The 12,984-nt window shown below is 36.1% G+C and overlaps 1 protein-coding gene across 1 annotated transcript; it reads right to left on the minus strand.

Annotated features, from left to right (window-relative positions):
- Nucleotides 1–1,068: 1,068 nt before the first annotated feature.
- LOC113295672 lies at nt 1,069–4,422 on the minus strand. Its single transcript, XM_026543999.1, has 7 exons — nt 4,234–4,422; nt 3,907–4,056; nt 3,382–3,805; nt 2,879–3,328; nt 2,627–2,773; nt 1,879–2,414; nt 1,069–1,632 (listed from the first exon to the last, which is right to left on the minus strand). Exons 1-7 carry the CDS (start codon nt 4,420–4,422, stop codon nt 1,069–1,071), a joined length of 2,460 nt encoding a protein of 819 aa, XP_026399784.1.
- Nucleotides 4,423–12,984: the final 8,562 nt, after the last annotated feature.

Genomic DNA, 12,984 nt, shown 5'->3' on the forward strand with positions numbered 1-12,984 from the left:
CTTGAATAAATCAAAACAAGTGAGAGATATTGACTCCTTGAGATACTTTAATCTAGATTGAGTCTGATTGTCTAATTGATTCTCTAGCAAAGTATTCGGAGTTAGTCCATACAGATTGCTAAGCGAAATATTGGGTGGTGTTGTTACACCATCGCTTTTTCACCATCCACTTTATCTCTCTACACCAACAAGTCCATAGAAACACCATCATCATCAACAAGAGGAGCATCACAAATTCGAAAGAAAGTTGAAGACGTTCAAGGTTTACAAGCAACGGTACAGAAATGAGCAGATTTCATATTCAAGTAAAGCAACAAGACAAGGAGCAAAATTTTTACAAGTTGAAGGCTATTGTACAAGAGTGAAGATTATCAAGATGAGAGTTCAAGAAGTTTGTGATATCGAGACATACAAGTTGTGAAGAATCGAGCGGTAAAGTACTTACGCTATGGTCTTTGTACTTGCATTTTTATTTTATTCTTATTTGTTAGTTTGTATTTTATTTTCTCTTGTCTCAAAAAAAAAAGTTCATTAGTTTTAATATTTTGTCTGTTTTCATTTTGTGTTTACCTTATTTATCTTGCATCTTACAAAAAAAAAAAAAATTAAAAAAAAAATCATTGCATCATATTTTGGTTTGTTTGGCTTGATTTGGTTTTGTATTCATTCAATAAAACCATTGGAAGAAGAAATATTCATAATGAAGTTTCATTTTTTTTTTTGGTAAATCCAAATTGTATTAATAAATAGCAATATGTACAAAGTGATTACAAGAAAAAGAGGTCAAGAAACCCCAAAAAACTCATAAGCTACTTGAATCTATAATAAGATGCATTTGGATATTCAATACTTGAAAGGAAAACAGGTCTATTAGCATAGCTAAGACCTTCTCCATTTCGAAGTAAACAACCTCTTTTAGCCATGACATCTGCAGCAAAATTCGCCTCCCTATAAGTATGCTCAAAAGTGATAGAATCATACAAATTTTGAACCTGAACCCAACGCTGCTTAATTAACCAAGGGATGGAATCCTTGGAATAAGCCTCAACAACGCTACTTGAGTCTAATCTAACCAAAATATGTCGCATCCTCCATTGAACAGCCCACTCCAAGCACAATGATGCCAAAAATTTCAGCCATGTAGTTGTTCGTTATGCCCAGTCCAATACTCATAGCTCCAACCACGTTACAATCAGCATCTCTAGCAACATCACTCGCACCTGCACGCCCTGGATTGTCCTTAGCAGCGCCATCACAACAAAGAAGCAAAACGTTCCTTGGAGTAGGTTTCCAGTGACACTCAATTGGTTGAATAGTCTTCACCCTTCTATGGAGTACTCTAAAGAAATTAAGGATGCACAAATCATACACGGAGTTGTGCATATAGATTTTAATCCGAACTGAATGTTCATGCACAAGATGAAAAATCCTCTTCTTGAGAAACTCCAAGTTTGTCGTCTTCTTATCAAAAACAACTTTGTTTCGAGTAAGCCACAATTCAGCACGCACAATCAAATTTGTAACCATCCAAAGATCTTTGATAATTTGACTCCTCCCTTTAGCAGCCTTGTAAGAAGTAATCAGACTAAGGTGAGGAATAAGATTAAAAATATGTGAAATCCAGTCCCAAACCTGCATAACAAAAGCACAAGACCATAAAAAATGGTCCAAAGATTCCTCTTCCCATTTACACATATAACACTTATTCACCAAAGTGATTTTGAACCGGCTTTGGACCTTGTCAAGAGTAGCACAAACACCCCGTTCAATCTTTCAGTTTTGATCCACAAGGTTTGGGTGCACAACCTTACGCCATAAAAGAGAGTACACTTCCGCCAGAGCATATTTCTTTCGAATTAGACTTTTGGCTGAACTAACCGAGAATTTTGCTTTCAAATCAGGCATCCAAACCCTGCAATCATCACCTCCCAAAGGTCTTGGAAAATCAGCCAAAGTAACACCAACACGTAGAAAGTTATGCATATGAGAATCAGGGATAACCAATTCATTGTTAACAAGTAAATAACTGACCTTTACCTTGTTGTCCAAACCTGTTTCACCAATAATCTCGGCAATTGAAGTATATTTATACCAAATGTCAAAATAAAGAGAAGTAGAGTGACGATCACCAAGAATCACTTTAGTGTTGCTATCCACCTCTTTATAGACTTGCTTAATACCTGGAAGATTGGAAGATTTGATACCATACTCCTTAATTCTATCCTTATTATTTGTGTATTTAGCATAAAGGAAACGAGCCCATTTTTTCTTAGAAGAACGAATATTCCACCACAACTTCATAAGAAGAGCCTTATTTGTGATAGATAATTTAGTAATTCCAAGACCACCTTCCTTCACCGGACAGCAAACTTTATCATAAGCAACCACAAATTTTCTACTTACCTCAGCGTCTCCTGACAAAGAAAATTACGAATAACTCTCTCACATTGATCAATAAATTTGCGAGGATATTTGTAAACTGCCATGTTATGGATAGAGTAGCTAGAAATCACCGAGTTAATTAGAACCACTTGATCTTGAAAAGAAAGTAACTTCCCCTTCCAAACCGAAAGTTGATTCTTAATTTTATCTATCACATTGAAAATGTGACGATACTTCACAGCACCTGGCATAATTTGAACACCCAAATAACGATCCGGAAAAGTTGAGACTTCCATACCCAATAAATCTGTGATAGTTCTACACCGACTCAAAGAATTTCCACCATAATACACTTTGCTCTTTTGACGACAAACCGTCTGCCCAGAAGCAGCTTGATATTTACCAAGTAAATTCAGTAAACTATGCAAGCTCTTCATGTTTCCCTTGCAAAAAATCATGATATCATCAGCAAAGAAAAGATGAGTAGGGGAAATACCTTTTTTCGACAACATAGGAGTCATACTCTTGTTGAGAAAAATCTTGGAAAGGTTCCTACTCAACACATCTTCAATCAGCACAAAAATAAGAGGAGACGGAGGATCACCTTGGCGCAGACCTCTATTAATACTGAAAAAGCCTTCAGGAATACCATTAAGAAGAATAGAAATACGTGCTGAGCTAAGAATAGCCAAACTCCAAGAGCACCAATTTTCAGAAAATCCATACTTACGAAATACTTCCAAGACAAAAGCCGAACTAATCGTGTCAAAATCCTGAGAGATATCAAGTTTAAGACCGACATTACCATCTTTCCGCTTGTTTTTCAATTCATTTACCATTTCAGAGGCCACGCTAATATTCTCATGAATATTTCTACCCTTCATGAAAGCAACTTGTTCTTCCGAAACAAGTTTATCAAGAACTCCACCAAGTATCGTAGCAAGAACTTAGTAAAAATTTTAAAGAAAAAATTACTAAGACCAATGAGACGAAAATTACGAAGTGTGTTAGCACCCATCACCTTAGCCAGAAGAATCATAAGACTCGAATTAACTCCCTGAGGAATAATTTTGTGCATCCAGTAATAAGTAATCGCATTGACAAGGTCTTGTTGTATCACATCCCAACAATGTATATAGAAACACCCAGAGAACCCATCAGGCCCCGGTGCACTATCAGCCCCCAAATCAAAAACTGGGGCTTTAATTTCCTCCATAGAAGGAATCCCATCCATCATCATACTGTCCTCCACAGAAATGCTCTCATGATCATAATGAAAAATACTATCATCAATAGGTTGCTCCACCCCATTGAATTTAGATTCAAAATATTGAACCGTGAAGTCTCTAATTTGCTCATAACTCGTAATGGTAGTACCATTCTCATCAACTAATTCATAAATCACATTATTACTCCTACGAGTCTGAATGTTAGCATGGAAAAAAAATCAATATTACTCGCTCCCTCAACCAACCACTTATTTCTTGATTTCTGTTTTAGCATAATGGCATGTTGCATACGAACATTCTCAAGGGAAACTGAAGCCTCCTTCATAGAATTCAGCTTAGTTTCATCTTCCGGATCTTCATCATAGGCTCGGAGAGCCACTTCCATTCTCAACTTTGCATGTTTTAAACGAGTATGAACATTCCCAAAACCCCTCAAATTCCAGTCCTAAATAGCAGCCTTGAGCCTTTTCAGATTATAAGGGAAAATATAAGCATGAGACCCAATCACCGGTTCATTCCAACTATCCATAACCATGCACAAGAAATCCGGATGTGTAAACCACATCTTCTGAATTCTGAAGGGAGCACGCCTACGTCTAGAATGAGCAAAAGGTTAACCAACAAGAGTGGAATGGTCGGAAACTTCCCTTGGAAGAGCTTTACACCAGCAATTCTCGAATTTTTCTAACCAAGCCTCATTAATTATAGCACGATCAAGTTTACAAAGAATTCTACCAACACCAGATTGACCATTATCCCAAGTGTATTTAGAACCCAAAGAATTAGCTTCAAAGAGGTTGTTGTCATCCATCCAATCACTAAAATCAGAATGACTGAAGTTCTTGGTTCACGACCTCTTTTTTTCATCATTGCGCAAAACACAATTAAGATTTCATAATGAAGTTTCAAGCATCAAGGAATTAGAGGAAAGAATCACATTGTCGAGATTCTACGAAGTTCAAGATTTCATCATCAGGAGTTGAAGACCGAAGACGAAGATGGAGACAAGGATTGAAGACCAAAGACGTTTCTATGGATACTGTGAGAGTGGTGCTAACTGCACATCAAACGGATAACAAGGTAAGTAAGCATATTCCCACCTTCGGTAAGTGGTTGATTTCCTTTCTTAGAGATCGTCAGAAAAATGGGTTTCCAAAATGATAAAAGATGTGGAGTTTCAGAACAATTCGGAGGGTTTTTCCTTCCTACTATTCAACGTGTCGCAGGATTCTACCTTCATTCCTACCTGTACACATGTGTAACCCATAAAGTTAAGCAGCTGACAAAATGATTAGTTAAGCAGCTGATAAAAATAAAATCATAAATATATAGTAGAAATATTATTTAGGATTAATTAACTATGCATCGTTACTATCAATAATTATTTCTAGTCATTTGCGTTATGAAATGGAACTAACAGTCTAACACTCTCTGTTAAATACTCATTTAAAATATAAAGTAATAAAATGAATGACAGGTAATAAAGAATTCTATTGATTAATTAGTATAATCTAAGATATATCTAAAATGATAATTACCTAATAATTTAGTATATAATCGTACATTTATAGAGATATACTTTACATTTATAGTTAATTAGAAGATTAAAAACAGAGATTAATTAAATTCAAACATTATATAGAAGGGATCGTTTTCACGGTACTAATTAAATTTTTAAACATTAAATTATAGAGCTGAATACTGACCGTAGATTATAGAGTACAGAATTGAGTAGATGTCATGCCATAGATTAAACTCTATAAAGTAACTTGAATATCGGAATTTTTCCTTCTCAATTAACCCTTAGTTCAGGTATATGTTACTTCAAACTCATTTGAAATAAGTTAAACTTCGCGTGTTTGTAAATATGAGCAGTACTTACATTAAGAGGTACTCGATTTAATTTTCGAGGTCGAAAATTCTTATAAGGCGGGTAGAATGTAAGGATCCACAAGCTCGTCAACGCTACTAGACCGGACAGGAAGTGAATTAGCTACTAATGATTTGATTAGATGAATATGAACAACAATTAATGAAAATTCACCAAACAATAATTAGGAAATGAAACTAATACCATTAGATATATCTCGTAAAAATACGCGAAACGCACTGGTAGGTCACGTCTTTCGGATGCCGGAAGGAAAAGAAATGTCACCGGGAGTCTTACGTATGTAGCTTGACTTTGGTCAATGAGATATGACTCGTGATTGACTAAATACACCATAATTATATTTTAATTTAAACATTTGATTAGCTCCTAAATCCTTAATTGAACTTATATAATTAACTGTGGTGTAAGTAGGGTGTAATAATATAATTAATTATCATTAAATTGTAAACCAAGATAAATTAGATAAATGGAGATAGTTGATCGTTATCTCCTTCACGTGGATAAGGTGGTGGTGTGAGACTATGGGAGAAACATAGAGATGGGTAGTATAGGTGATAAGTTTTGGAAACCTTAATAAGTGTGAGTTAGATACGTAAGGGAGTTCGAAGGATTACAGGAGGTGATGTAGTAATAATATTTGGACAGAATATGTATAGAAATATTGAGTGAGATTAATAGTAACAAGAAGATGGTGGTATTGATAACTTGAAAGTTTAAACATGGAGAATTTAGTGAGGAGAAAAAAGAGATCAGTGAAGGGTTGTTATTTTTAGCTAGAAGCTAGCCCTTGGTGATGTATTTGGAGAAGATGGAAAGTGTTTATGATGATGAGTTGATAAAGATGATGATTGAAATAATGGAAACATGTGTTTATGGATAAGGTAATCTTCCTAAACAATCTTAGTACGTTTCTTATGATGTTGGTAGTTGATAAATAATGAAAATAGTTAAAAACAACCAAGTTCTTAGTTATGAAATTCATGTGTCTCTGTCCTCTATTATTGCATGATTTTAATTGACTTAAAATGTAATCTAGTCGTAATATAAACTTGAGACTTTTAGTAGTATCTCATCTTTCTATAGAGACTGAGTTTGCATGATTTGGTTAAATAGTGAATTAGGTACGAATTTCCAAAGTTGCATCGTTGTGACTGAAATTCTGAAAACAGCAGCGAGTAGGCGACTAAACGGACTGTTATGGGTATATTATGATCAGAATTAGCTCTTGGTATAAACTACAAAGTTGTAGAGGAGGCTGTTACCTTTCTAAAGAGACATCAACTTTCTCTTTCTGATCAAACTTGAATAATATAGAGAACCCGAAAATAGACTCCTTGTGTCGTGTACAAATATGAAATTTGAGAATATTTATAAAATGCATGTCAAGTGTTTGTAAAAGTGACTGAGTTAACTCGATATGTTAGTGAGTCAGTTAGTTGACTCAAGTCAGACCGAGTTAGTTGGTTGGGTGTTGGACATAGTTAGTGGGCCGATTTATCGGTCCGGTCCGGGTTGGTCCATGGTTAGAGCGGGATTTCTTATTTTGGATTTTGGAACACCTTATTATCTGAACTAGCTTCCGGTTCCTTCTGCAAAGATGTAGAGATTTTCGATAGCTTTCCTACGACACTAAGTTTGACTCAATTTGGATAAGTAGATGTTGATTTACTAAATACCAATTCCTAGAACCATTAGTTATTTTATTTAGCCTATATCTGGAAACTTATATAAAATTATGCTACGAACCTCGTATAAGCCTATTGATTAAATTCTTAGAGTGCTCGTGTGATTAACAGTTAGCCTTTATTAACAACGATCGATTCAAAGGAATAATCAATGGATCGTGAATCTCGAGGTAGGCATGGCTTGTCAGCAAATCAGGTGGGAACTCTGTAACCTTCTTGTAATCATTGAGCCTTCTTTCTATTGCGATCATGATGAGTCTTTATTATGTTTGGCATGTTTGTATGTTTTACCATCTATGTAAATGCTTGTATGAGTCTTGATGTGCGTGTAATATGCGTTGTATGATTTCCCCGCAAGGAGTGTCTGTGATTCCCCACGGCTCTTTGCTAAGTTAAGTATGGCGGCTTCTTCCCCGTTTTAATATTATCTAGTAGGGCAGTTTCTTCCCCGTTTCAATATATTAGTAGGGCGGCTTCTTCCCTGTTTCGATAATATATAGTAGGGCGGCTTCTTCCCCGTTATAATAGTACATAGTAGGGTGGCTTCTTCCCTGTTTCGTTATTATATATATGATTATGATTTTTAATTTTCGTTGCTGTAATTAAGATTCGAACTTTAAGACTTGTTAAGATTAATTTTAAAGGAATAAAATAGAGAGTTACTGGGTCTAGGATTCGGCCAAACTTATATCAATAGGTTCAATTATTCATTCTCAAACAATTATCGCTCGACAAATAAAACAACATCGACTCTTATTCTTGCCAAGGTAGATTCTCCAAACATTAGTTATAAATCGTAAGCATGGGACATCAAACATCTAAGCAAGCATGACCCGTCTAATAAAATAATAACTAATTTTTTCAAATCATAATTCTATTTTAATTAAGTGCAAAAGTCAAATAGAAAATAAAACAAATTCACCCATGTATGAAGTCCGGCTTCCTCCGTCGACCCAGTGTTGGGGTCTAGCTTCTCATGGTAAAAACACGCTCAAAATAATTTTCCATAGCTCAAAAAGGTGTTTTGAAGAAAATGTATAAAGAATTGTGTTTGTAACAGTTATAATTGTTACAAAACCCACTGTTACAGAGAACCCTAACAGAACTGTTGCGAACTCAAAATAATTGTTGGAAAAATTGTTACAAAGTTATTGAGTTTGAAAGTATAGGTCACGATTTTTCTGCGACTGCTTTTAACTGTTGTTTCGTGTTCTTCTTCTTCTTCAATGGCAGCAGCAGAGACAAGCTCTACAACTCCCAATCCCCATCCTCTGTTCGAACCCCTAATTCTCCATCATCTTTTTTGGGATGCTAGCAGCCTATTTATAATTCACAGGCGCATCAAATCTCTGTGCAGTTACTCCAAATATTCGACAGTAAATAGAAAATATTTTCATCATTTTTCTTCCCATGCTACAAGATTTCTTTCCCACTTTCTCTCTTTCACGCGTCTGATATTTGAGTAGACACCTCATTGAGTGGTAAACACACGCCAAACTTCGCCTAATAATCCCGAGTCATACTCCAAACTCTGTTTTCATGAGGCAAACACATAACTTCCATGTTTTATAAAATCCACGTACACAACCCTTGTTTTACGTTTCTAAGCTCATACCAATCCTGTTTTGACTAAAAAGGATATTCCCAACTAAATCCAGCGATTAAATCTCCATCGAACTCCTCCAATATCTTCACAGAATATCGCAATTAACTCCATCCCCTGCTTTCTTCAAACCTTCGATTCTAACCAATTCTGGTTGGTTCAAGCAGCCTTACCAACTCTGTTAGGCCCAAAGGAAGATACCCAAACAATTTCAGCCATTGAATCTCCCTAGAACAGCTCCGAAATCAAAACCCTAATTCCGGCAGTTCAATAACCAGTTTTCCCGCCAATTTCTGTTCTTCCTGTTTTCATCAATCCGTGATTATCCAGCCCATCTTAACTGATTCAGATCACATTACCATCCCTGTTTAGGTTCTAGGAACAAACCCATTTGATTTCAGCGTTTTAATCTCACCCAAACACCTCCAAAACCGAAACCCTAATTCGGTTCCATTGAAACCAGTTTTTCCCGCCATTTTTCAAATTCAAAAGGAAGAAGATGACCTCCACCTTATCCAGTTCCGGTGTCCCTTTAGCAATAGGTGCTGAATAGTAAAGAAGGTTCCCCTTAGTAATTGAGGTGCCCCTTAGTTATTGAGGTGCCCCTTAACCAACAGTGAGAGTCTGAATAACACGTGTCCTCCGGGGTGCAAAAACCACTTTTCGAGCAACTTTCTCCATAAGAGCTTATTTCCTTGAAAAGACTTAAAACAAGTTTATTAGAGAAATAATGAGTCCTAGCCAATGTATTTATGGGTTAAAATGCATCGCACTTTCGTGCTTATCAAATTCCCCCATACTTACATTTTGCTAGTCCTCGAGCAAAACAGAAAATTGACCCGCTACACAGCTGGTAATAATTTTTTTTAGACCCGCTACACAGCTGGTCATAACATGCAAGAAAAAATAAAAAGACCCGCTACACAGCTGGTCATATAATAAGATAGAGAGAGAGACCCGCTACACAGCTGGTCATACAAAAAAAAAATTCCAAGACCGAGACCCGCTACACAGCTGGTCATAATATGCAAGAAAATTCCTGAAACAGTAAAGTAAAAAGTTAAACACTCCCCCACACTTAAACATTACATTTTCCTCAATGTAATTGAGTCATCCAACGCAAAACTTAAGATGGGAAATTCATAAAATGCAAAAAGAAAATGAAAATAAAATAAAATAAAATTATACCTACTGGAATATACAAAAAGGATCCCCATACACTAATAACCTGAAAATTTGGGGATCGACCCAAAATACAACATTTACAAATGACAGCTTCACACTTATGTTATAAAGATGCGGAGACGCTGAAACTATCAAAAACCAAGATTTACCCCTAAACCAAGTTTTTACTGCACAAGGAAGTGCGTAAAGAACAAAATATGGGGATTCTATTGAGACTGGGAAATATCAATTGATTCATGCACAATATCAGGAATAGGCAAGTCCTCTGGGTACTTAGATGCAAAGTAATCCAACAATACTTTAGAAGTACACAATTTTAACCCTAAATTAGGAAACTTTTGGAAGTCTAGGGGTCTAGAAACAACCTCTAAGTCGGGTGAATGATCTTGTGAGGTAGATTCATCTATGGAATTAGGCAAATCATCTACACAATCATCCACAGGGTCATCTATATGTTCAGTTTGGAACAGAGAGTCACTACCAGATTCATCATCATCAGCAAATAATCTTTTACATTCAAGAACTCTCAATCTTTGTTCCAAACTAGGCGGTGTGTGTTTGTAATACTTCTCGTATATCTCTAGAGGAGATTCTTCACATACCTCATGTGGAGCAGAAACTCCATACCATTGCCTACGCATGTATTCAGCAAGCGTCATCTCAGATGAGGTTTCCTGATAATTTGACTTTCTACGCATATATTTCGCCAGCGTCATCGTATATGACGTCTCCTCAGAAGAAGTCATCATCCTCAAAATGTCCCTGAAAAGAAATATAAAAAGAAATGCATAAAAAGGAAAAAGAAAATACTATACAAAATGAAAAATAAACCTAAAAAACTAATCTAAAAACAAATCCGCGTCGGCGGCGCCAAAATGATTATGATTTTTAATTTTCGTTGTTGTAATTAAGATTCGAACTTTAAGACTTGTTAAGATTAATTTTAAAGGAATAAAATAGAGAGTTACTGGGTCTAGGATTCAACCAAACTTATATCAATAGGTTCAATTATTCATTCTCAAACAATTATCGCTCGACAAATAAAACAACATCGACTCTTATTCTTGCCAAGGTAGATTCTCCAACATTAGTTATAAATCGTAAGCATGGGACATCAAACATCTAAGCAAGCATGACCCATCTAATAAAATAATAACTAATTTTTTCAAATCATAATTCTATTTTAATTAAGTGCAAAAGTCAAGTAGAAAATAAAACAAATTCACCCATGTATGAAGTCCGGCTTCCTCCGTCGACCCAGTGTTGGGGTCTAGCTTCTCATGGTAAAAACACGCTCAAAATAATTTTACATAGCTCAAAAAGGTGTTTTGAAGAAAATGTATAAAGCAGTGTGTTTGTAATAGTTATAATTGTTACAAAACCCATTGTTACAGAGAACCCTAACAGAACTGTTGCGAACTCAGAATAATTGTTGGAAAAATTGTGACAAAGTTATTGAGTTTGAAAGTATAGGTCACGGTTTTTCTGCGACTGCTTTTAACTGCTGTTTCGTGTTCTTCTTCTTCTTCAATGGCAGCAGCAGAGACAAGCTCTGCAACTCCCAATCCTCAGCCTCTGTTCGAACCCCTGACTCTCCATCATCTTCTTTGGAATGCCAGCAGCCTATTTATACTTCACGGGCGCATCAAATCTCTGTGCAGTTACTCCAAATATTCGACAGTAAATAGAAAATATTTTCTTCATTTTTATTTCCATGCTACGGGATTTCCTTCCCACTTTATCTCTTTCACGCGTCTGATATTTGAGTAGACACCTCATTGAGTGGTAAACACACGCCAAACTTCGCCTAATAATCCCGAGTCATACTCCAAACTATGTTTTCATGAGGTAAACACATAACTTCCCTGTTTTATAAAATCCACGTACACAACCCTTGTTTTACGTTTCTAAGCCTCATACCAATCCTGTTTTGACTAAAAAGGATATTCCCAACTAATTCTAGCGATTAAATCTCCATCGAACTCCTCCAATATCTTCACAGAATCTCGCAATTAACTCCATCCACTGCTTTCTTCAAACCTTCGATTCTAACCAATTCTGGTTGGTTCAAGCAGCCTTACCAACTCTGTTAGGCCCAAAGGAAGATACCCAAACAATTTCAGCCATTGAATCTCCATAGAACAACTCTGAAATCAAAACCCTAATTCTGGCAGTTCAATAACCAGTTTTCCCGCCAATTTTTGTTCTTCCTGTTTTCATCAATCCGTGATTATCCAGCCCATCTTAACTAATTCAGAGCACATTACCATCCCTGTTTAGGTTCTAGGAACAACCCCATTTGATTTCAGCGCTTTAATCTCACCCAAACACCTCCAAAACCGAAACCCTAATTCTGTTCCATTGAAAACCAGTTTTTCCCGCCATTTTTCAAATTCAAAAGGAAGAAGATGACCTCCCCCTTATCCTGTTCCGGTGTCCCTTTAGCAATAGGTGCTGAATAGTAAAGAAGGTGCCCCTTAGTTATTGAGGTGCCCCTTAACCAACAGTGAGAGTCCGAATAACACGTGTCCTCCGGGGTGCAAAAACCACTTTTCGAGCAACTTTCTCCATAAGAGATTATTTCCTTGAAAAGACTTAAAACAAGTTTATTAGAGAAATAATGAGTCCTAGCCAATGTATTTATGGGTTAAAATGTGTCGCACTTTCGTGCTTATCAATATACTATTTTAATTTGGGGAAATCACTCATGTGTATATTATACTAGTTTGTCTAGCTTTCTGATCTTGATAGTAATATTCTGAATCATGGTTTGTCTGGGAAATATGTATGGACAATGTTATTATTATTGATTAGGGTTGCTCTCGCGTCGTCTTCTCCAATGAGTTTGGCGAGGTTAGAGTGACACTTGCTTAATGATGCATAAATAGCTGAATGATTAATTTCTTCTTGTTTCTTTCAATTTATATTCTTTTAGAACTGTGAAGCATGTTAGTGATTACTTGAGAGTTACATGTTTTCGTTGAGAACCCTTCTGGGATGATGTGCTCA

The sequence above is a fragment of the Papaver somniferum genome, chromosome 7 (assembly GCF_003573695.1).
Source record: "Papaver somniferum cultivar HN1 chromosome 7, ASM357369v1, whole genome shotgun sequence".
In the NCBI taxonomy this organism is placed as follows: domain Eukaryota; kingdom Viridiplantae; phylum Streptophyta; class Magnoliopsida; order Ranunculales; family Papaveraceae; genus Papaver; species Papaver somniferum.